The sequence below is a fragment of the Coffea arabica genome, chromosome 6e (genome assembly GCF_036785885.1).
Source record: "Coffea arabica cultivar ET-39 chromosome 6e, Coffea Arabica ET-39 HiFi, whole genome shotgun sequence".
Classification (NCBI taxonomy): Eukaryota; Viridiplantae; Streptophyta; class Magnoliopsida; order Gentianales; family Rubiaceae; genus Coffea; species Coffea arabica.
The window spans coordinates 29,393,960-29,417,267 of record NC_092321.1 but is presented as its reverse complement, the minus strand read 5'-3'; the positions used below and the strand labels follow the sequence as shown (position 1 = coordinate 29,417,267).

The following is a 23,308-nucleotide window of genomic DNA, read 5'->3' as shown; positions in this document are numbered from 1 at the left end:
CAAATTTTATCCTTTTCAAAACAGATTTTTGGCAAGCCTCTAACCAGCTCCTTTTTCGAAATTTTCTTTAGTAAATCCATGTTAAAATGACAAAGTCTCCTATGCCACAACCAAGGATCTTCATTTGAAACTTTAAGACATTTGAAGCTAGAAGAATCAATTTTATCAAGAACCACAATATATATGTCGTTAAACCTCTTACCTTTGAACACAACATTATATTTGGAATCAAGCACAATGCATTCATGCTTTTTAAACAACACATTCAAGTCTTTATCACACAATTGACTAACACTAAGCAAGTTATAACCTAAATTATCAACTAAGAGCACATTATGAACAAAAGTTTCACCATCCTTACCAACATCACCTATTCCAATTGTCTTAGCTTTCACATCATCACCGAATGTCACCTTTCCACTTGATTTTGATTTTAGCTTTATGAACAAAGAGGGATCACCGGTCATATGCCTTGAGCAGCCACTATCAATAAACCATTTGGACTTGTTTGAGCCTTTTTCCTGAAAAGAGAAAATGTTTGGTACCCTTTTTAATTTTTGGGTCCACAATAGTTAGCATTGTATCTCACTAACCATATGCATTTCATCCCTTTGTTCAGATTTCTTTTCACATAGCAATCACCTTTCAAATGCCCTTTTTGACAACAAAAATCACACATAATGGAAGAGTCCTTAACATGTACTGGTTTGACATATCTCAATCCATTTTTTCTATATGTTGTGAAACCATGTGCATTTTTGTTGCGTGCTAATGTTCTTTGATGAGCAGTAAGAAAGGTAGATGACATGTTCTTTTTGAGAAAATCTTGTTTTCTTGCTTTCAAAGTCTCATCCAAGTTGTCCATTCTTTTCTTCAAATCACCATGTCTTTCCTTCAGCATTTTACAAATATTTGTCTTTCTATCAAGCTCATTTTGAACATTAAATCCGGCTCTTACAAGACAATCATTGTCAGTCTTTAGTTGTTTATTTTGTTGAAGAAGACTTGTATTTTCATGAATGAGAAAAGTAATTTTCTGTTTTAGCTGCTTGTTTTTATCATAAGATTCCTTCAAGGCATTATGCAGTTTTTCAACAAATGATTCAAGATCATCATCTTCTTCATCATCACTTTCAGATTGAGAGTGTATGGAAGTTACCTCATTATCTCCAATAGCCATGAAGGCCATTTGAGCTGATTCTTCCTCTTCTTCAACTTCCCCTTCAGAGTTGCATTCATTCCAAGTAATCTGGAAGTTGTTGAATCTTGGCTTTCGATCAGCTTTCCCATCTTTCATTTTCTTCATGGGGCATTCGTTTGCATAGTGTCCAGGCTGTCCACATTCATAGCATTTATCCACTAGCTTCTTGTTGAATTCTTGTTTTCCTTTGTTCCTTGCATTTGATGAATAATTTTGAAATTGATTGCTAGGTCCTCCCTTTCTAAACTTCCTTTTATTCAAGATTCTCTTGAAGCCTCTTGTGATGAGAGCAAGATCATTATCATCACCATCCGAGTCTTCATCATCCAAGTGTGCTGGATCATCTTCACTTTGAGTAGTCTTCAGAGCAATATTTCTCTTTGCTCTAGCATCCTCTTCCTCCTGCACTTTAGATTTCAATTTCAACTCATAAGAAGTTAGTGAGTTAATGAGAGATTCAATAGGCACAGAATTTAAATCCTTAGCCTCCTCTATTGCAGTCACTTTATTTTCCCATTCTTTGCCCAATGCATTGAGAATTTTCCTGTTCTTCTCTCCCAAGGTGTACTCTTTGTCCAACACCTCGAGATCTTTGATCAAGTCATTGAACCTGCAATACATTTTGTCAATATCCTCAAGAGGTTCAATTTTAAATGATTCATACTTTGTGACCAAGATAGCCTTTTTCTGTTCTCTCACGTTGTCACCACCCTCATGGATTTCTCTTAGCTTATCCCACATTTCTTTGGCCGATTTATAGCCTTTTACTCTAATTGATTCATTTGAATCTAAGGCACTATAAAGAACATTCATGGCTTTGGCATTCAATGTGAGATTAGTCCTATCTTGAGCATTCATTTCAGCTCTTCTTTTTGGCCGAAGCAACCCTGTATCTGCATCAAGAAAGTTAGCTTTATGCGGTCCTTCACTCACAATAAATCATAGCTCAATATCAATAGATTGCAAAAAGATAATCATCCTTTCTTTCCATCTAACATAATTGGAGCCACTGAACATGGGAGGCCTAGTAACAGATTGCCCCTCAACAAACATAGCATGACTGGTTGTCATCTTTACTCCAAGCCGTTAGAGCTTAATCTCTAGGAGACCAAGCTCTGATACCAATTGTAAGGCCCAAAGACAACCTAAGAGGGGGGTGAATTAGGTTGATTAAAATCTTAATCAAATTTATGTAATTTTTGCTTAATAAAAATTTACCTTCTTTTCTAGTAATAATCAATCAAGTAGATTAGAAGAAGAGAGCAATATTGATTCGAAAAACAAGTATAGATAAGCAATGAGAATTTTATTAAACAAAAAGAATAAGATAGAATATCATACCGATTGTCTACCAAGCTTTCCTCAAACTTGAAGACCAATCACTAGGTTGAGCAACTTCTCTTTGATGAAAGATGATCAACTAGATGTACAATGGAGGGAACACTTCCTCCTTGCCCTAAGCCTCACTTAGTCAAGCTAAGAAGTTTTACAATCACTCAGATAACCCTCAACAAAGCTACACTAATGAAACTTTCAACCACAAGAGAAAAGCTCACATGAAATTCACTCCACTTGGAGAACAAATCTAGCTTTGGAGACTATTTTCTAGCTAAAATAACTCTTGAGATCTTGTAAACAAAGTGTGCAAAAGTCCTCTTCTGAATCAGAATCGTTTGTATTTAAAGGGAGCCAACAATGAGCTTCATTAATACTTCCAACGGATAGAAGGCAGATGAAGAGTCAGCTAGCCGTTGGAGCTGTCGGACGTCCGACGTCTTAGTCATCGTCTGATCCCATCGTCCGAAACTCAGTCAAGTTGTTGTTCGGACGTCCGATGGTATTTTATCGTCCGAGCTTCTGTGTCCGAACGTCGTCCAGAGAGTTAACAAATCTTCGTGGAATTTTTAGGACGTCCGATGAGATTGATGTGCGTCCGAAGCATGCGTCCGATCCTTCAGGACGTCCGATGTTTCCTTACGAGCGTCCGACAGAGTCTTGGCAGAGAGTCATCAACATTTTGTGGAATTTTTAGGACGTCCGACACGTTCGATGTGCGTCCGAGGAGTACGTCCGATCCATCCGGACGTCCGATGCTTCCTCACGAGCGTCCGACAGAATCTTCTTCTTAATGATCTTCATCCTTTCGGACGTCCGACCAATTCCTTAGGACGTCCGACATGAGTGTCCTGTTTTTGCTTCTTCTTTTGGTTGATTTTCAATTCTTGACATATTCGTACCTGATTCTTTGATAGGCAGAAAACACTTATATTTGAAGAGAGTTAAACAAACATTTCAAAGACCTTTGTGATCATCAAAACCAAGAATAACATATAGCTCTCGTACAATAGTAAGAAAGTCACCCTAACTCCCATTTCCCCAAAACAAGTGCATGAAGATCAATTGAAATTGCAACAGAAGTATGAGAAGTATTGTGCGAAAAAGAAAGAAAATGTGAGCGCCGGGGCAAAAAATGAGAGGAAAAAGGCTATAGATAGCTCAGCAAGTGAGGTAAAATCCAAGGAAAAACAAATGCTCCTGATAAAAGCCAAGAAAGTGAGGAAGTTAATGAGAAATGTGCAGCCGCTTCTTATGCTTGTTAGCAAAGAAGTAGTTCTGAATGTGCATGAACTTGATACTAACATACCTCTTGAGGTTGTGTCTCTTTTTCAGGAGTATGCTGACATCTTTCCCGAGGACGTGCCAAGTGGATTGCCACCACTTAGGGGCATTGAGCATCAGATTGATTTCGTCCCTGGAGTTTCATTGCCAAATCGACCAACTTACAAGAGCAACCCGGAGGAGACTAAGGAGTTGCAAAGGCAAGTGGATGAGTTGCTTGGCAAAGGATGGACACGTTAGAGTTTGAGCCTGTGTGCTGTCCCAGTCATTTTAGTGCCCAAGAAAGATGGTACGTGGAGGATGTGTACCAACTGTAGAGCTGTAAATGCTATCACGGTAAAGTATCGCCACCCTATACCTTGCTTAGATGATATGTTTGATGAGTTACATGGGGCTGTGTTCTTTACCAAAATTGATCTCAAAAGTGGGTACCATCAAATTAGGATTAAAGAGGGGATGAATGGAAACCTGCCTTCAAAACTAAGTATGGATTGTATGAATGGTTAGTGATGCCTTTTGGGCTCACTAATGCACCTAGCACTTTCATAAGATTAATGAATCATGTGCTGCGTCCATTCTTGGGAAAATTTGTGGTAGTTCACTTTGATGATATCTTAATATATAGCAAGTCTTACGATGAACACCTTGAGCATATTAGGGCGGTTATGGATGTACTTCGACGAGAGAAACTTTATACGAATCTCAAGAAGTACAATTTCTGCACTAATGAGCTTGTGTTTCTAGGGTTTGTTATAAGTGCACAGGGAATGAAGGTGGATGATCAAAAAGTGAAAGCTATTCAAGAGTGGCCAACACCAAGGTCTGTGGGTGATGTTCGAAATTTCCATAGACTTGCGGGTTGCTATAGGAGATTCGTGAGGGACTTTAGCACCATTGCTGCACCCTTGACTGAATTGATCAAGAAGAATGAGAATTTTAGCTGGGAGATTCTCAAGAAAAGGCTTTTATCGCTTTAAAGCACAAACTCACACACGCACCTGTACTTGCCTTACCTGATTTCTCTAAAACATTTGAGATCGATTGTGATGCTTCAGGTATTGGAGTTGGAGCTGTGTTGAACCAAGGTGGACAACCTATTGCCTACTTTAGTGAGAAACTCAATGGGGCTGCACTGAATTACTCAACTTATGATAAAGAGTTGTATGCCCTCATTCGAGCACTACAAGTGTGGCAGCATTACTTAAGGCCTAAGGAATTCGTGATACACACTGATCATGAGTCCCTTAAGTACCTTAAGGCCCAACACAACTTGAGCAAGAAGCATGCAAGGTGGATTGCATTCGTGGAGTCCTTTCTGTACGTTATTAAATATAAGGCTGGTAAGTCTAATGTGGTCGCGGATGCACTCTCATGAAGGTACTCTCTAATCACTTCTTTAGATGCTAAGTTATTGGAATTTGAGCTAATTAAAGAGCTCTATGCATAAGATAGTGACTTCGGTGAGCTATACATTTCTTGCAAACACACCAGGCAAGGTAAGTTCTTCATTTCCGATGGTTACTTGTTCTGTGTCAATCGGCTTTGCATCCTACATGGATCAATCCGTAAGCTTTTGGTAAGGGAATCCCATTCGGGTAGACTTATGGGGCATTTTGGGGTTGATAAAACTCTTGCCATGCTGCAGGAACATTTCTACTGGCCGCACATGAGGAGAGATGTTGCACAGGTGGTGGAGCGCTGCTTAGCGTGTAAGAGAGCTAAATCCAAAGTACACCCTTATGGCCTTTACGCCCCATTACCTATTTCTAGTGCACCATAGGTTGATATTTCTATGGATTTTATACTCGAGTTGCCTAGATCCAAGTTTGGTCATGACTCCATTTATATAGTAGTTGATAGATTCTCTAAGATGGCACACTTCATTGCTTGTCACAAAACGGATGATGCATCTCATATTGCTCACTTGTTCTTTAAAGAGATTGTGCGACTGCATGGCATTCCTAGGACGATTGTTTCTAATTGAGATGTCAAATTTCTCAGCTATTTTTGGAAGACACTCTGGTCTAAGTTAGGCACCAAATTGCTATTCTTTACTGCTAGTCACCCCCAAAGTGATGGTCAAACTGAGATGGTGAATCGTACATTAGATACCTTGTTGCATGCCATCATCAAAAAGAACTTGAAAACATGGGAAGAATGTTTACCTCATGTTGAGTTTGCTTATAATAGGGCTGTCCATTCTACTACTGGTTTCTCTCCATTTGAATGTGTTTATGGTTTTAATCTGCTAACACCTCTTGATCTAGTGCCATTACCTAGTAATGAGCGCTGGCACACTTGAATGGTAAGAAACGTGCAGATTTTGTTAAGCAACTTCATGAGAAAGTCAAGGCCAACATTGAGAGGAGAACTGCTCAATATGTCAAGCAAGGTAACAAAGGTCGCCAAAAGCTGACTTTCGAACCTGGCGATTGGGTGTGGTTGAACATGCGCAAGGAACGTTTTCCTGTGCAAAGGCGAAATAAACTACAACCATGGGGTGATGGACCTTTTCAAGTGTTGGAGCACATCAATGACAACGCTTACAAACTTGATCTTCCGGGTGAGTATGGCGTTAGTGCTACATTTAATGTCTCTGACTTGGCCCCTTTTGATGCAGATGAAGCTTTTGATTTGAGGGCAAATCCTTCTCAAGAGGAGGGGAATGATAGCATCATAGTACGTGGGCACGCCAACAATGACTCGAGTGATCGAGGGGCCGAGGACCGCGTGCAAGCTCCAAACAGGCCCATCACTAGGGCTCGTGCAAAGAGACTTCATGAGCAATTCAATGTACTTGTACAGGCCATACACAAGTCCTTTGAGGGATTCATATACCCCAGTGAAGGTGATCGAGATCTGGTATTGAGCATTGAAGCTATACCAGAGGTTTAGGGTTTTGCCAAACCTCGTTTCCCATTTCAGTAGTTTCATTTATTTACGTGTTAGTTTGATTAGCTTGAATAATTGGCTAAGTGCATGTTGCACATAGAATCGCCAAGAGTAGGATTGCTATTTTGTTCATCACTATATGTTAAGTTGGGCTGCCTAGGAAGGAAAGCCGGCATGAAGCCCTATCCATCGAGGGTTGAGGCCGTCGTTTCCTTTTCCGTTTCCTTCACTAGTTAGGGCCCATACCAGCCGCACCTTTAGCTTTACTTTCCTTATCAGATTAGGTATTACTTGTACCCTATATAAGGGGCCATAATACATCAATAAAAGGGGAGACACTTTTATCATAAATCAAGTGAGATAATTTTCTCTATAGCTTTCGAGCATCCCTTGAACAACTTAGAGTTATACTCTAGTGTTCTTGTTGGCTTATCAATTCAAGAATCACACTTGAGTTGTGGCGCCTTCTATACTTGCCTGAGGTTCACTAATTCGTTTGATTACGGGTTGAGATAATATCAACAAGTTCGTAGTCACGGGGATTAGAAAGGTCGTAGGGTTTCCGCTGCTACCTTCCTTGGTCGTCAATCACAAATCCAACAAGCGATCTTGGGTCGCGAATCTTCGTCGCCAACGAGATTCGTATCACCTATCACATGTGACCCTCCCTTTTTTCCTTCTTCGATCTTCGTCTTCATCCGAATTGAGATCCATACAAGTTCGTAATAAAACCACCTAACCTACACTAACCCAAAGAACTAAGAAACCTGCAAAGTTCTGCATCTTGTGGTGTTTTTCTTCCACCTCCAAAAGTTTCCTTTGATTCTTGCTTAAAATATGTTTATATAGAAAGAAGAATGTCTAAAAGAGTATTCTAGAGCTTCACTTTCAGCAGAAAAATCATTCCTTGATGTACCATTAAAGGTATGAAATGATTGAGCAATTTAAGCAAGTTGAGCCATCTTCTCTGAATGCAATCTTACCCAAAATCCAGCCCTAGATAGCTTACTATTCACGGCTCGATTGATGTTCTATTTTTCCTTTAAAAGATTGCATTCTGCCTTGAATTTGACCCACAATCCGGACTTAAATCTAGTCCTATATTGATATGAAAATTTCTCTATGAAGAAGGCTGAATCAAATATTATATACAAAACAAGAATGTTGTAGTTCTTTGAGTTAGCTTTTGAATAGCTCAAGAATCAAGTCATTTGGAGATCTGGATGCTAAGTATGTTCAAAATACTAATGACTGGTCAAATGACCATTTCAAAGCATCGCAACAGAAAAAGTACTTCAGTAATTTGAACTTTTGACTATAAAAACATGAGAACTAGTATTTTATGTCTTCATAAGAATTGTAATTCTTCCTCTTAACTTTAAAATAGTTCAAAAATCATCTCAATCCAAGTTTTGTAGATCAAATTAAAGTCAAAGAATCGAAATGTATTATTGCTGCCAATGCTTTTTTTCTTGTTTCTTGATTGCATTCCATCCTTTGATCCTTCCACGTCACATGAAATCCATTTTAAATCATCAACAATCATAAAGTATCTTCTCATTTTACTTCAATTGATAATTGAATCATTAAAACCTACAAAAACATGAAATTTCCACACTTAAATCCATAGAAACACAAGTTTTCTCACTTAACCACAAAATGAAAAATTCCACTAGAAACCTAGCTATTTAATCCTAAAATGACTAAAACACACTAGAAAATTAGTAATACACACTAATAAGATGTAAAATAAACACTTATCAATCCGACGCATCAGGTACTAAATTAATATAATAAAAAAGAATGATACAAGCGTTTGCTATTTTTTAATGACACATAAACTACAAATTTATCATTTTAAAAATTTTGTATTTTTTCATACATTGATACTATAAAAGTTTATTACATATTTTCTCTGTTGTGTTGACAAGCACAAACATATTTAAGAGTACTTAAAAAATAATTGTAATGCAAATTTCTTGTCGACTTTTACTCTTCTCACTCCAAGAACTACTTTGATGTAGGGCTTGAGTGGTAGAACTAACATTTTTATTTCAAATCTATTTATACCTAGCAAGAGTCACAAAAAAAATAATTGAGCTTAAATTTAGAATCCAATTTCAGAGATGGAGTTAGGACCCTAAATCAAGGGGTGCAATGTGTAACTGTCATGTCTGATGTGTTAACATTGTTTGATAGACATATTTGTTATATGTACCATTAAATCTAATTTTGTGACGTTAATTGAGCAATAAGATCATTCTACTTATTTTAGTTAGGAACATAAAAAATTTGAAAAAATCTAAAAAAAAAAAGTATTTCTTATTTGTCTTAAACACATGTTTTCCAACATTTTTTCCATCTTGCATACTTCACATAAAAAATTGCAATAGTAAAAAAAAAAATTCAAATAACTTTCAATCCAAATGGATCAATCATTATATAACTTGAAGAAGGTCCAAGAGTCTAACAAAAGATGATCATTATGATATCTAAATAGTTAAGGGGCAATGCAACTATAAAAGCTGATTGCACAATATTTAGAGGACAAATATATAATATAATTCAAAAACTTCTCAAATTTCCTAAGGTTATTTTGTGATTTTACCAAAGTTAAGGGTTGGGGGAGGGGAAATTTCCCACCCTCAACTATATGCGGCTCCGCCCAATATACAAATAATAACTGTGTCTACAAATGAAAAACTATGTCAAGATGTGTAATTTGCCCACTATACAAAAAAAAATTTGCAAGATACGTGTGTGTACCTATAAATATATATGTATATGTTTGTGTTTGTGTGTACTAATTTGTCCAACAACTTGGCCATGAACGCAGTCATAAATATTCTAAATCGTGAGATCATTGACGCATCCATGCCTAGTATCTTTACCATATATACTTGCCCTTTCCTATTTCAGATATCCCGCAATTTAATAAGCTATGGTAGACAGATGTTGATGGATCTGTCTTTTCGTAATATTCATTTGTGGATTCGCAGCCATACCACATTGTAAAAAGCTCAAGAACAAATAATTCATGGGCATCTAAATTAGATTCGATTATCAGTTCATAACCGAATCAAGTATGGGTATTAATGAGGTTCTCATGTTCTGTTTCTTCAACACTGTTTTACTCTACATCCTTTGGACTTTCATTCGGTTCCTTCGTAAGGTATGGTGGATTCCTAAATCGAATTAGAGGATCATGAGTTCCAAGGGAATCAAGGGCCCTGCTTTTAAGTTTCTTCCCTATGGAAACCCTAAAGAGATCACAAACATGAGAAGTTAATCTATGAGCAGATCTATGGAGATATCTCGCTATATCAAAATTCAGCCTCATATTCACTTATGGACAAAAATCCATGGTAAGTAGCAGTTCTGCCTTAACAAGTTTTGTACGTTTGTTTCCGAAACTCAGCAGAAAAATGCACAATTTTCTGATTTCCTGCTCCTGCACTGTAAACCAACTGAGATGAAAATAATTAACTCCTGTAAGCTGCAATAAGATTCTGTGGCATGCTAGTTCGAGTTCGATACTGATTTTTCTTCTAAAAGTTGCTTCATTCTCAATCTTGTTTTCATGGTTTTCTGTTTCGGCTGACAGGTAAGAACTATATATTAGTTGGCATGGTTCACAAGCCCAATTAATTATGATAGATGCAGAGCCAATCAAGGAATTACTAACCAACAGAGAAGGTGCTTTCCACAAAATGGATATGTAAGGCATTGCAAAGAAATTATCAAATTAATAGGTGAGGCGCTCATAACAAATGAGGGGAAAAAATGGGCAAAAGTACACAAACTGGCTAACCATTCATTCCTTGCAGAGAGCCTAAAGGTAAGCCTTCTTCTATGTTAATCACATCACGAGTCAAGAATAAGAAAGCTTGTTGTCCTATATATGAAAATGGGAAGTGAATTTGGCATATAATATTGCTCGAGTAATTCCCTATACATGATTTGCTTCTCATAAGAATAAACTTTTGCACAGAGCAAGGTACCAGAAATGACTGCTAGTGTCGAGGCGTTGCTAGAAAGCAAAGATCAGACCCTGTCTTACGCCGAAAAAAGCTCCTCTTGCCCCCTGCCTAGAGGTGGCAAAATGGGCGGGATGGGCGGGATTTGATTAGATTTGAGATAGAACCGAATTATATGGGTTTGGATCCATCATTATTTATATGTATTTTGGGACTAACTTCGGCGAGATCACTTTGGAATGGGTTTAGATTGATCCATCCCAATACCCAAATCTATTTTTTATATATATTTTTTCGTTTAATTCATTTTTTATTTTTTATATAACTTTAATATTTTTTATTTATTAAATTTCTTTTAGTCTTATTGTGAATTTATATTTTCATGAATTCATTTTTTCATCAAATGGGGAATGTAATGCAATTTCCGGTAATGTAATATCGTTTGTAGAAAAAAAAAGTTAGCAAGTAGCAGCATTGGATAATCAAATTAGTCCACTGAGCCGGAATAACATTGGTTTACACTCTAGAATGATCAATAATTGCTTAAAAAAGACATGATATTTTGGTAAAAATGAACATATATTCTCTAGATTAAACCAAAAGAATGAACATTTTGGTTTATTCGTATATGAAGTTGACGTTTTCACTTCCTCAAAAACATGAAAACAAAAAGGCAAAGGAAATAGCTAACAAGAAAATAAACATGCAAGTGCCTTATACTCAGGATTCCCACCAAAAATTGGATTAACAAATAAAGGAAAAGATAGATATATAGCCATATTCCAACAGATATCAAGATAGCCAAGGCACTTAGGGTGTTGAATATTTATTTTCATCATTGTCCATGGATATCAGGTCTAAACTGACTGAAATGCTGGAAATTCATGTGGATAATGACTAGGAAGACTGCTAGATTATATTTGCTGGTATGACTAGAAAAACTGTTAGAGATAATTTTTGAATAAATTAAATTTTTTGGTGAGATATTTGGGCCCAATGGGTACCCAAGTATTTTCCAAAATTTCCCATCAATTAATGGGTACAATTGAGATTTGTCCCATTTTAAGTCCAATATCAAATTACAATACTCATCCCATCCAAAGTCTCCACGGGCATGGTAACCCATTGGGACTAGGGACAAATTGCCACCTCTAGCCCATGCCCTATACCTCGGCTTCTCCCACTACTCCTACCCTACTCTAGTACCCCCATGGATACCCCCATAAGTGACCACTACCCTTTATATATATATATATATGAAAAGTAATAATAATCACTTTGGTCTTTTAAATTTCATATATTCATATTTGATACTATGTGAATACTATGTGAAATCTAAATCAATAGACATTGCATTTTTATAAATAATATGCAACATGTGACAAATAAAAAAATCAAACATATTTAACATACAAAATCAATTTCTTACCACAAATACCATTCATTGTCGAGAAAGAGCATGTTCTTTTATCAAAATAAAATACCACATTATTTATTTTAAATTACAGTGTAAAAATTCACATTAGCAATATAATATATTAGATAAAAGATGGGGGTCGAGGCGGGGCCACTCACATTTGAAGCAGTGTTAAAATATACATATGCTAATGCAATAAAGTAACTAAATAGCAGAATATTGAGATGAATTTATAGTTAAAAAATGCAAAGGCTCGAAAGTTGACCATTTACAAACTAGGAAATGTTGAGGGTAACTTAGAAAGAAAAATATTCACATAAGTGATAAAAGTTAAAACTACAAACGCTATTCATTTTGGGGGGCAAAATTTATATTTTTGAACTTGAGGGTGATAGAGTATTATCATGACTAAGTGTTATTAACTCTAAAAACAATGGAATCGAATTTGATATAGCATGTGGCCGATGTGGCAAAGATAGAGAACAACTTAAAACACGAACAAATCATCCTTATACCTAGCTAATTAAAAATCTGAAAACTATACTCGAACTCGATGGAAATAAACCAAACGCAATAGTCACAATCCATTACTAGTACTAAAGAAAGACACATGACACAATCACGAGACTGCCCACAGCATTGTTACTTGATCCACTTATGTAATTCATCACACATTATTCTCCTCCTTAGCCAGCAACTTTTTGAGTTCATCTTTTTCTTCTCTTGTCAAACTCAGATTCTTTGGGTAGATAACTTCAAAGCTGACAAATATGGAGCCTGTCTCCCCGATACAGTGCCAACAAGGCATGCCTTCGTTGGGAATCTCTATAACACACCCAGGTTCTATCTTCGGAACAGTTAGAAGACGCTTATCCAATGTTTCGATTGTAAGGGCTTCATTGGTAACGTATTCCATCAGCGGAATTTTCCTTATAGCCCACAAATCATTGCCGTGCCTGTGGAATTCAGCATGAGGCTCTTCTATCACGTCAACAATCACATCCCTGGGGACCTTTCTGTCGTCTAGAATGACCCTGCGCGGATATACAATTTTCAAGCCGTTCTTTGCACCCGCTGGGATTTCCACCACAAGTGTCTCCGGATCCGCATTCGGTGCTATCACGCTACAAGTTCAATGTAAATGTATTAGATTATTTTTGGGTTGGAGGTTATTTGGAAGAATGTTTAGACATCGTTTGTCATAGCAGTTTGTTGATATGATATATCTGAGAAAAAATGTTTTAGAAAGCGTGCTTTGTCAATAACAAGCAATTCTTCTTAGAAATATTCCTATTTAAATAAATTTTTTTATTTGTAAATAAGAATTCTTGAACCAAGATCTCTTATTTAAAATCCTTTTCTCCTCGCTACTTAACCCAATCTTTCCCCATCTAAATAATCTTAAAACTCAATATGTACGTCAAAAAATTAAAAAAAAAGGAGATAGAAAATCTAAATGTACGTATATATACATATATATATATATATATATCACCAAAAAGCTTAAAAAAGATAAACCGTTAATTTTTATTATGGGTGCTAAATAACTAACTGATATTATAACTCATCAATTCGTTTTCAAATTGATTCTTTCAGAAAATCAATATTCCATATCAATGATACACAATAAATTTTATGATAAATTTGTCATATTAATTTAGATGTAGGAATAAGGAAAGATGTTAATTACAAAAAACATATTCATACCCAGGATCAGGGAGGAGCTTCATGCGTCCTCCGGGAAACTTGATCCTCTTTTCCACTCCATTGTAGAGCTCGTCTAGAGTGCACCTCAATGGGCACCAAACCGGAGGTGGTGCTTTCCTATGGCTGGTGCCCTTGTCGAAACCTTTCGAACATAACTTCCCCATGGTTTCTCTCAACATTTTGCCCTCGACAAGATTTGGACAGAACTGCCACAAGGGTTTATGCGGTGGATACCAATGACTAGCTAGGGTAGTTTATATAGGCTATAGGTGAGAGAAAGGTGAGAAACTTGCCATTACTGTATTTTTGCTCTAAGGGAAATGTATATGTTAAGTATTTTTTTGCCTCGTAATTCTTGACTGGAAGGTGCCTTCGGTAAGAGAAATTTTCGCTAAAATTACTTTCCCAAAGAAAAATCTACTTTAAAGTTGTAAATTGGCGAAATCAAAAGTTAATTGGCTGCTGACAAAAATGATTCTAGAATAACCTAGACTCCAAAACAAAATCTATTCTTTTTAAAAGATTTTGGTTCCATTATTGGAAGATACTGTGTTAAATTTAGTATGGAGAGGAATGGGTTGAACCGTGCGAGGGCAGCTCTCGGGTTTGAAACCTCTCACCTATACTAAAAGAAAAGGTTGAGCAATTTTGGGTTGTTTATTAGCTATTTAATTGCTAGGTACGATCTAATCATAGAAAGTGGAAAAAATCTACTTTAAAGTTATAAATTAGTGGAAGCAAAAGTTAATTGGCTACTGACAAAAATAATTGTAGACTCCTAAAAAATCTATTCTTTTTAAAAAGATTTTGGTTCCATTATTGGGAGATGCTATGTTAAATTGAGTAATTTTGACTTGTTTATTAGCTGTTTAATTGCTAGGTACGATCTAATCATACGAATATGCACTGTATATTGTCTTGATTAATCTTGATGAACATTCTTATTAATTGATCTTATGTTAGTTTCTTACAAGGCTTCATGTTATGCTAGTTTCTTGTGCCTGAAGCCTTGTAAGTAGGACAATAATTGCTGCAATTATATTTTATACACTTTCTGAATTTAAATCTCACTTTTCTTAAAAAACTACTTCTTAGAACTCCACAGAACGACGTCGCAAAATATCAACCGTGTAGATGATAGGGCTAAAATTCATTACTTTCGGATATTTCTTGGTGACTTTTGACAAGCATAATTCCTATATAACTCATAGAAACCGAACCTTGAGCAGTTGATTGCTTCTTTTTTTTGGGTCAAACGGTTGCTTACACGATGTTTTTTTTTAAAAATTTTCTCTTTGTCATCCATATAGCTAGTAAAATACCATATGAGTATAATAGATACACATGTTACAATTATTTTTCTTAAAAGTTTACTAAAAGTTTAACTAAAGTTAGAAGTTCGGCAAAAGCACGCACAAAAAATCGTGCATGAATAACAAGAATAAGTTTGAAAATGATAGAACTAAAAATATTAATTTATTTGTTTTAATATCAATTTTTGAAGCAATCGCGCCGCATCCCCCTTCTATCTGTCAGGACATCTTCTTGGAGACTTGAAGGTCATTGTAAAGAGCATATTCGGTCGCGGACATTTACACAGTTGTATGACTGGTGTCATCACACATAAAAGAGGTTTGACTTCAAACTAATTCAATGGAAACCAGGGGAGGGGGGAGAATACAGATGGTTGTTCCAAAGGTAATCATGGGACTTCTAGTGGAGGCGGAGTTATACGGGACACAGTCGGGCGCCCCTTGTTTGGCTTCTCAGCTTTCTTCGGCGAGGCATCTTGTATCCAGGCCAGGGGCGGATTTAAAGTGGGGCACTGGGGGCCCGTGCCCCCAGTGCCCCCTTAAATGCCCCCAGTGCCCCCTTAAATTCCTATAATACATCTATAATTTTGACATAATTTTAAAGGTGCCTCCGGAACTTTTTTAGAAAAAATGTGAAAGAATAGGTCACAAAATTTATATCATTCACTTTCCTCCTCTAGTGTTCCCATTTTCCCACCAACAGGGCCAAGTACCAATTATATCAGTCATTTCTTCTGGTCCCCACTACCCAAGTTCCCTTTACTCCTGTGGTCCCCCACTTCCCTTCACAACCGGCTCCTCTTCTTCCACACCCAAGCCAACTACTTTTTCTTTTTATCACTTCATCCAATTATCATTTACTTCCTTTGTCCCCACTCCTCAATTTCCCTTTCCTCATCTGGCTCTCGGTTGTTCCCACTCCCCAACATACATACGAGAGCCATTTTTTTTCCACAACCAAATCTTGTTACACTTTCTTTTGATCATTTCATCCTATTTAGAGATTGCACCAGAATCAATTGATCTTCTAGGACTTGGGTCCGCCATGTTTTGCAGCTCTTTTCACCAACTTTAGGAGACCATCAAAATCAGGTTCTAAACAATTACTTCTTATTATTATTATTTTAAATTTATTTGCAAATATATTTCTAGAGCATGAGACTATTACTATTTTAAAGAAATTTGAAAATTGATTAGTTAATGTAATAACTAATAAATGGGTTATTTGATAAATATTTTAACTTGTGAAATGGTGATTTTATGCATGAGACTTTTTTTTGCTTAAAAAATTAGAAAAATAGTAGATAAAAAATTTTAGTGTTATTTTTGCCCCCACTAGATTTTTTTTTGGCTCCGCCCCTGATCCGGGCTGAGGCATTGGCTCTCTTGACAGGACTTCGTTTATGTGCTCAAAAGGGAATTACAAATATTAATGTTCAGCTAGACTCCCTACTACTGGTAGGGGTTTTGCAACATCATATCAAGTGCCCATGGCGTATTCGATTGGAGGCCCAGCAAATATGGAAGCTGATTGACGTACCTACTAGGTTCTCCCACTGCCTCAGGGAGGCTAATCAGGTGGCGGATACTCTGGCAAATGTTGGGGTAGCTCATTCTCACCAGACTATCAAAATATATGAGCATTGGACTGATTAGCCACGTTTGGCTCGTGGGGGATTTCAACTAGATTTCATTGGATTGCCTTCTGTTAGGAGGGTGAACAAACCTTAACTCTAGAAACACAAATTGTTAAAATATTAGCCCTTTGTATCTCGGATTATTATGAATAAAAGCGCGGGTAGCGTCCCTCCCCTTTACCGGGGTTTTCCAAAAAAAAAAGTTTGAAAATGATAGAACTAAAAATATTAATTTCTTTGTTTTATCTGTGTTTTTTTTTTGGGTTTGTCTTCTATTGGTGCCTGTTTCTTGCATGTAGTTAGTCATAAGTCTTTTTTCTTCTTTCTTAAGATCAAAAAATGAAATTTAATATGTAGATTTCCAACTCATGTTTAGTTTCTAAGCATACCCTGATAAAGTTTCTTTCATGTTCTTCACTTACTTTTGAAAATCACCCCTAAAATTCTGTTCAAGTTGGACATTGACTTTAATAAGTTTATTTTCCTAATGTAACACTAATCATACTACTACATGGCCTCAAAAAGAATAAAAAGGCTTTTGACTTAAAGGAAATAATGTAGTAAAATTGATCTAGAGTTATTTCCTTGAAGTAAAATTGACATAAAGGAGATACTGAAAAAAAATGCATTATAAGGAAATAAAACTCCAGGATCCTTTTCTTTCACATTTAGTATTTAAAATCATAAAAACAAAGAATATATAGTTCTTAAAAATCAAAACCAAAGAACTTATAATGATTCGAATAAAATAGAAGATAGAAGGTAAGAAAAACTATTCCTATGCCGATTTTGTAAATAATAGTTAGGCTAGATCCCTTCTTTATTGCTCTTATCATTGTATTCTAATAAGAAATAAGGTGTGTCTAATGGGTGCCCATTTCGGCACTCATTAAAATATATTTTAAATGTTATGTTTTTTGAAATGTAAGATTAATTAGAGAAAATATGCAAATACAAAAGATGGTAGGTAAACTTAAATAGGAAAAGTATATAAATGCAATGGAGAGTAATAATTGATAGTATATGTATATACATAGTAGGATATGTAAATTTTATGGATGTTAATGAGTACCCAGTAGGCACCCATTAGAAGAACCATAAGACATAATCAAGGTAGGTATTAACATTTTTTCCTAGCCCAAATAATGTTTAAAAGTATATTTATTTTTGTAAATATAAAAAAGCATTAAAAATCTGTACCAGCGGTTCAAGGAGTTTTGGTTCCAGTCTTGCTTTCAGAAATAGATGAGCATGCCATCACAAACTTGTCCAAAATACACCTATCATTAATTAATTTTAGTTCGGTATAATCTTTTTTTTTTATTTTTAAAATTAGACTATTTCTATCATTCCAAATTCTTAAAGTTATGAATCGATTACTGATTACGAAATATTTGTTTCTTTCCTTATTCAACGGATCGTAAATTTGTTTAGTTTTCTTGCTCTCACGTATATTTCCTTTATATGAGTTCACGTAGTAATTCTTCCACTGAAAGAATTTTATTTCCGTAAGGAGTTCAATTTCCAAACCTCTTTAATTCTTACAAGAACGTTTTACATACATTACAAGAAAATCGGTCTTTTATGACAACAAAAGTGGTCATGGAAAGCCGAAAAGTCGTCATTATATGAATATAGTGACGAATTTTTCTGTTGTCACGTAGTTATCACAGATTCTATATCACAAATAGATCCATGTAACAACCTTTTGAAAGTCGTCATAGATTCTTGTTATTTAATGACGAGGAAAAAGTCTTCACTAATGAATATCATTCTGTGACGACTTTTCTTGTCATTATTTCACCTATATTTTTGTCATAGATGTAACAAAAGTCATCACAAATTTGAAATTTATAATAACAACTTGAACTTGTCACTATCAATTCTATTATTCAGTGACAAGAATAGTCGTCACTAAAGGTTGTCACTGTGCTTTGTTTTGAAGAGCTGAAATTGATCATTACGAATATATCATTGCCATAGCATTTCCAACAAATTATAGCAAAACATTCAATTTGACAAAAGGCAAAATTAACCCAAAATGAAGCCACAAATTCACATATATGGCCATAAAATTCTATAAATTCATCAAAACAGAAGTCAACCAAAAATATTGGATCCCAAAACCCACATAATCAGTTCAAGCACTAATAGTCAATACATATCCTTCTCAAAAAACAGAGTACTAGATTTCTAAACTAAAGCATAGACTGCAGCACTAACGTCAGACTTCAACCATCTTTATCATCATATCCAACAGCCTCGTCATGATCAATATCAAGCTGGACTGCATTGAAAATAAAGCATTATATGCATTAGAATAGACTGTAGTCAGAAAATATGCTTTTACAACCTTACATTACTGAATTTGAATGAATAGTCATACAAAACAAGACTCCAACTACTGTCAACTTGATAAGAAGTAAAAGAATCGGTCAAAATAAAGTTTCAGCTAAAATAAAGAGATCATTAATTATTTCCAAACAGCTTATTTGTTAGACATATTTGCATAGCCAGCAAATTCGAAATATAAGCAACTAACAGCATAAATTGCCTAAAGTATCCTAAGAACAAGAAGCTGACATCAACTTTAGATTATAAGCAACTGAGAACCAACAAGTTTAGAACCATCCATTTATCATTTGAAATGATTCCCAAGGCATTGCATTGTGATATCAGCAGCACTCTTAATGTATCACAATCAGATTTCCAGAAAACTAAGAATTTTTTAATGAAACAGTAGTTGCAATAGAGAATGGAGACGGGGAGAACTTGTGTCTTCACCTGTATAGGAGTTTTTCATTTGCGTAACTCTTTCATTTGGGCAATCAAATCCTCATATAGCCCTCTTGTTTGAAGTTGCTGCTCTGCAAGTTCTTAATCAGCTTGGAGTAAAACTAGTTGCCTGGATAGAGCTCTTTTTTTGCATCTTCCAACAATCTAATGAAGGTATCGAGTTCACTTTCATTCACATTTAACCTCTCTCCACTATGTTCTTTCCGATTGAACCAATTCCCCCCTTCCATTGTGCAGTGCCTATGTCATTGAACATATCATTTAAATCTTTAGTATCACAACCAATTATCTATGCATTTTTGTCTAAACTAATACAAGGCTTCTAAAATTTAAACACAAAATCATCGACCAAAAAAGTAGACAGCTTAGCTAATTAGTTTGGGTATCTTGGTTTGGTTTTTTGTACACAGATACTTCAAATTATTTTACAATTTGAAGTGATATTTACTTTTCAGAATTTCCAATGCATCCTGACCATGTTTCTTGTATATGCTTTCTTATTGAGTTTGCAAATAGGGCGTAAGTGGAAGTAAGAGGACATAGAGGTGCTAATCCTATTTTTGATGAAATTGCGGTTACAATTAATCTAGCTTACACATGATCATAGACAGTGAAATGTTTATAAATGAGGGCATTTTCTTTCTTTTGTCTTTTGCCTTTGACTAATCCTATTGTCTTACATGATAGTAGTCTTGTACCACTATTATATTGTAATCTCCTGGACTTTTTTCTTTTGAGTGTGATATTCAATTTTCGTGAACCTTTTTTTTTAATTCCCCTTATTTCATGTCATCATGTAAAATCAACAATGTTAAGTCCTAGGTGATCATGATGTGGGATAGATTCAGCTACTACTTTTGGTTCTCGAGTTTGTGGTAAAAATAACTGAATTCCAATATATAACTCACCTTTGACATCTATTTCCAGGTAAAAAACTGGAACGGAAGGATTTGTGACTATTTTAAAATGTACAGAACATATTAATCTGCTTGTCTGTCAACTTTTTGCTGTCGAAATCTTTGAATATTATGGATATTTTTTAAAAACAAGATGCTTAGAGCTACAATTCAGCAAGCAATTGGCTAGTTGAGTTTTGACTGGACTATAAATAAAAGGAGAAGGGCATATACTGCTTTAGAAGTTGCTTTGGTTGATCCTCTTACTAATCAAGTTGTTAGTTCTGGGCCACTAGCCTCTTCAGAGATCGAAATTGTTGCTCATAAGGGAGATTTCTAGGGTATCCAAGGATGTAATTGGGCATCTAAACAATTCAATAAAAATATTGTTACTGAAAAGGAAGACATACCCGTCAAAAATGAAGAATTCCCCAAGACAAAAAGGAAAAGGCCGCTTCTTGGAGGAAATATACTATTGAATCTGAGCAGAGGCAAATGTTATGTGAAAAATATCAAGTTCAGGCATTCCAGCCTTTGGATGAAGCAATGCAAGTTCAAACTTGGGGGGGGGGGGGGGGGGAGCGCAAGAATCCCTGGTACTTACAGTGGAATACGAGTAAAAGAACATTAAACCAACCTCAAGTTCCTCGAGTCCACAAACTCAAATCACCTCCAACTCCACAAAAGGATGAAAAAGCAACAATCTTTGTTGCTTTTACCAAAAAACCAAATCAAGACTGAAGCGTTCACCCCTTAAAAAAGACTCAGATTTCAAATTTCATAAAAAGCCAAAATGGACTAGCTCGTTTATTATTCTTAGCTATAAGAAATAGCACTTCCAAAGAGACCTAATGAATTTGACCAAATTTTGCCAGAACCCAAATCAAGATTCACAGCACTCTAGCCAAAAATCACTAATAAAGAATCAATTCATGAAAATCCAACAAATCTATAAGAACAGAACAAAAAGGATTCAAAACTTGCTCAAGCTTAAATCGGAGACTAACAAGATTGAACCTAAAAACTAAATCTGACAAGAAGCAGGAAGGTGCAACTAGCCATAGCAACGAAAATATGTACCATGCATTGCAAAATCGGACACAAAATATTGAAATTAACTCAAATTATGCCTTCAATCCATAACATAATAAGCTCATCCTAACCATGAAGAACTTTATAACTTTTCAATTGACTTTATAAGGTAGTAGAACTAAAACAACTTGAGTATGCTTTGAAATATCTTCGAACACTCAAAAGGGTTCCTGGCAAACGGGAAAAATCAGCCAAGATAACTAAAATTCAGCAACTAACTAACCCAACACTATGAGCTTAAGATTCTAAACAATATCACCACGTACAAATATCTTACATAGATGACTGATAACAGCAAATAATAATATAAACCTGAGCAAGTTCACACCTTTTAGATATCTTTTTAATTTTCTAGCACAATTTGATCAAAAAAGCTTTTTCGACTTGTAAACATGGTCTATATAGCTAACTATCCAAGAAAGGCCCTTTATTAAAAAAAATCGTCAAAAAGTTGCCAAATTAGCAAAATTCCATCATCGAAAATATAACAATAATTACCACAATGACAACCGTAATATAGGAAAGGCCACAAAATAAAATATTCGAGCTATCAAAATCGTTTCTTTATCAAATTTCAACGATGACTGTACACCAACAATATTGTAATGTGTGCAATTGTATCGTAAATGTTCATAAAAATTACAAGAATTTAAACAGAAATTCAAAAAGATGTCTAATTTTGTGCTTTGACAATAGATTATAACATTGACAACAAAATCCTGAAAATCAAATAGTCCAGATTCCAGAAGCAATGAGGGCAAGTAAAAGCAAGGAAACATAATCTGCAAAAATCCAAGCCAATTTTACAATACTTGCTGGACAGAAGCTAAAGTCTACCAATTCCACTTGTCCGGAACTTTGGCTCTGTGTGGACAGCTACAAGCTTCACGCAGGAGGGAACACTGCTTTTGTGCGAGGCAGAGGAAACCCAATTGATTCAGGAAATAGAATAGCGATCATGAAATTCCATACATGCCCTTTGGAACCTACACTTTTGTACTCAGTACCCTTGTTTGGACGGTAGTTTTTGCAGAAAATTTTTTACCTAGATTCAAGCTCTAAACTCTAGCTTTCACTCAAATTTTCAAGCCCTAATTTCTGATTTCTTGCCACCAAGCCAGTGTAATAGCCGTATTAGGGATGTTGGTGGTGCGAGCTCGATAAAGTTGCCCAAATTGATGACAATGGCAAACTTCAGTTCATGGATGGATTTGGGAGTGTGCGGTTGATATAGAGGAGTTCATTTTCTGGGAAGTGAGGAGGACAAAGAGAAAGGGAGGTGTCTGAAATTTTGGCCAAGTGTTTCAGACATAGAGTGGGTACTAATGAAGCAAACGAGTGTTTGGATAGTGTATTATTTAAAATATTATTTGGAATAATTACTGTAACACTTTTTGTGATGTGATGTATGTGAGATAAAAGGGTGGGTTGGAAAATGTGTCTATGATGCAATCCAAATATTATTTGGGATAATTGAGGTATCCAAACAAACCAACATGTCATTTCCTTAAAATTCCTTCAGCCCGCCATGCCTCTGGAATTTTTTAGTTTGCCGCCCTTAGTTCCATACATATAAATAACACGCTTTCTTCCAATTTAGATGCAAGAAAATCACGCTTTCTTTGTCCTTATTCCTATCTCTCTCTTTTTTCTTTTTCTCATCTTTATGTAACTAACTTTTTCTATTATTTTGAGTTTTATTTTTATTTTTTTGTTCTCAGGTTGTATTAAAAAAATAGAATATGACAATTTAGTGTGTTT

General features: G+C 35.6%; 1 protein-coding gene and 1 long non-coding RNA gene across 3 annotated transcripts; both read right to left on the bottom strand.

Moving 5' to 3' along the window:
- Positions 1–12,538: 12,538 nt before the first annotated feature.
- Positions 12,539–14,048, bottom strand: LOC113696685 (uncharacterized). Its single transcript, XM_027216062.2, has 2 exons — positions 13,814–14,048; positions 12,539–13,230 (listed from the first exon to the last, which is right to left on the bottom strand). The coding sequence occupies exons 1-2, from the start codon at positions 13,990–13,992 to the stop codon at positions 12,774–12,776; spliced, it is 636 nt and encodes a 211-aa protein (XP_027071863.2). The 5' UTR covers positions 13,993–14,048; the 3' UTR covers positions 12,539–12,773.
- Positions 14,049–18,794: 4,746 nt separating this feature from the next.
- On the bottom strand, positions 18,795–22,883 carry LOC113697091 (uncharacterized). 2 transcript variants are annotated; one of them, XR_003449787.2, is made up of 4 exons: positions 21,060–22,883; positions 20,866–20,936; positions 19,548–19,799; positions 18,795–19,050 (listed from the first exon to the last, which is right to left on the bottom strand). It is a non-coding gene; the product is annotated as an uncharacterized lncRNA (long non-coding RNA). The 2 variants fall into 2 exon arrangements; XR_003449790.2 differs by having other exon boundaries at positions 21,093–22,883.
- Between the last annotated feature and the right edge of the window lie 425 nt (positions 22,884–23,308).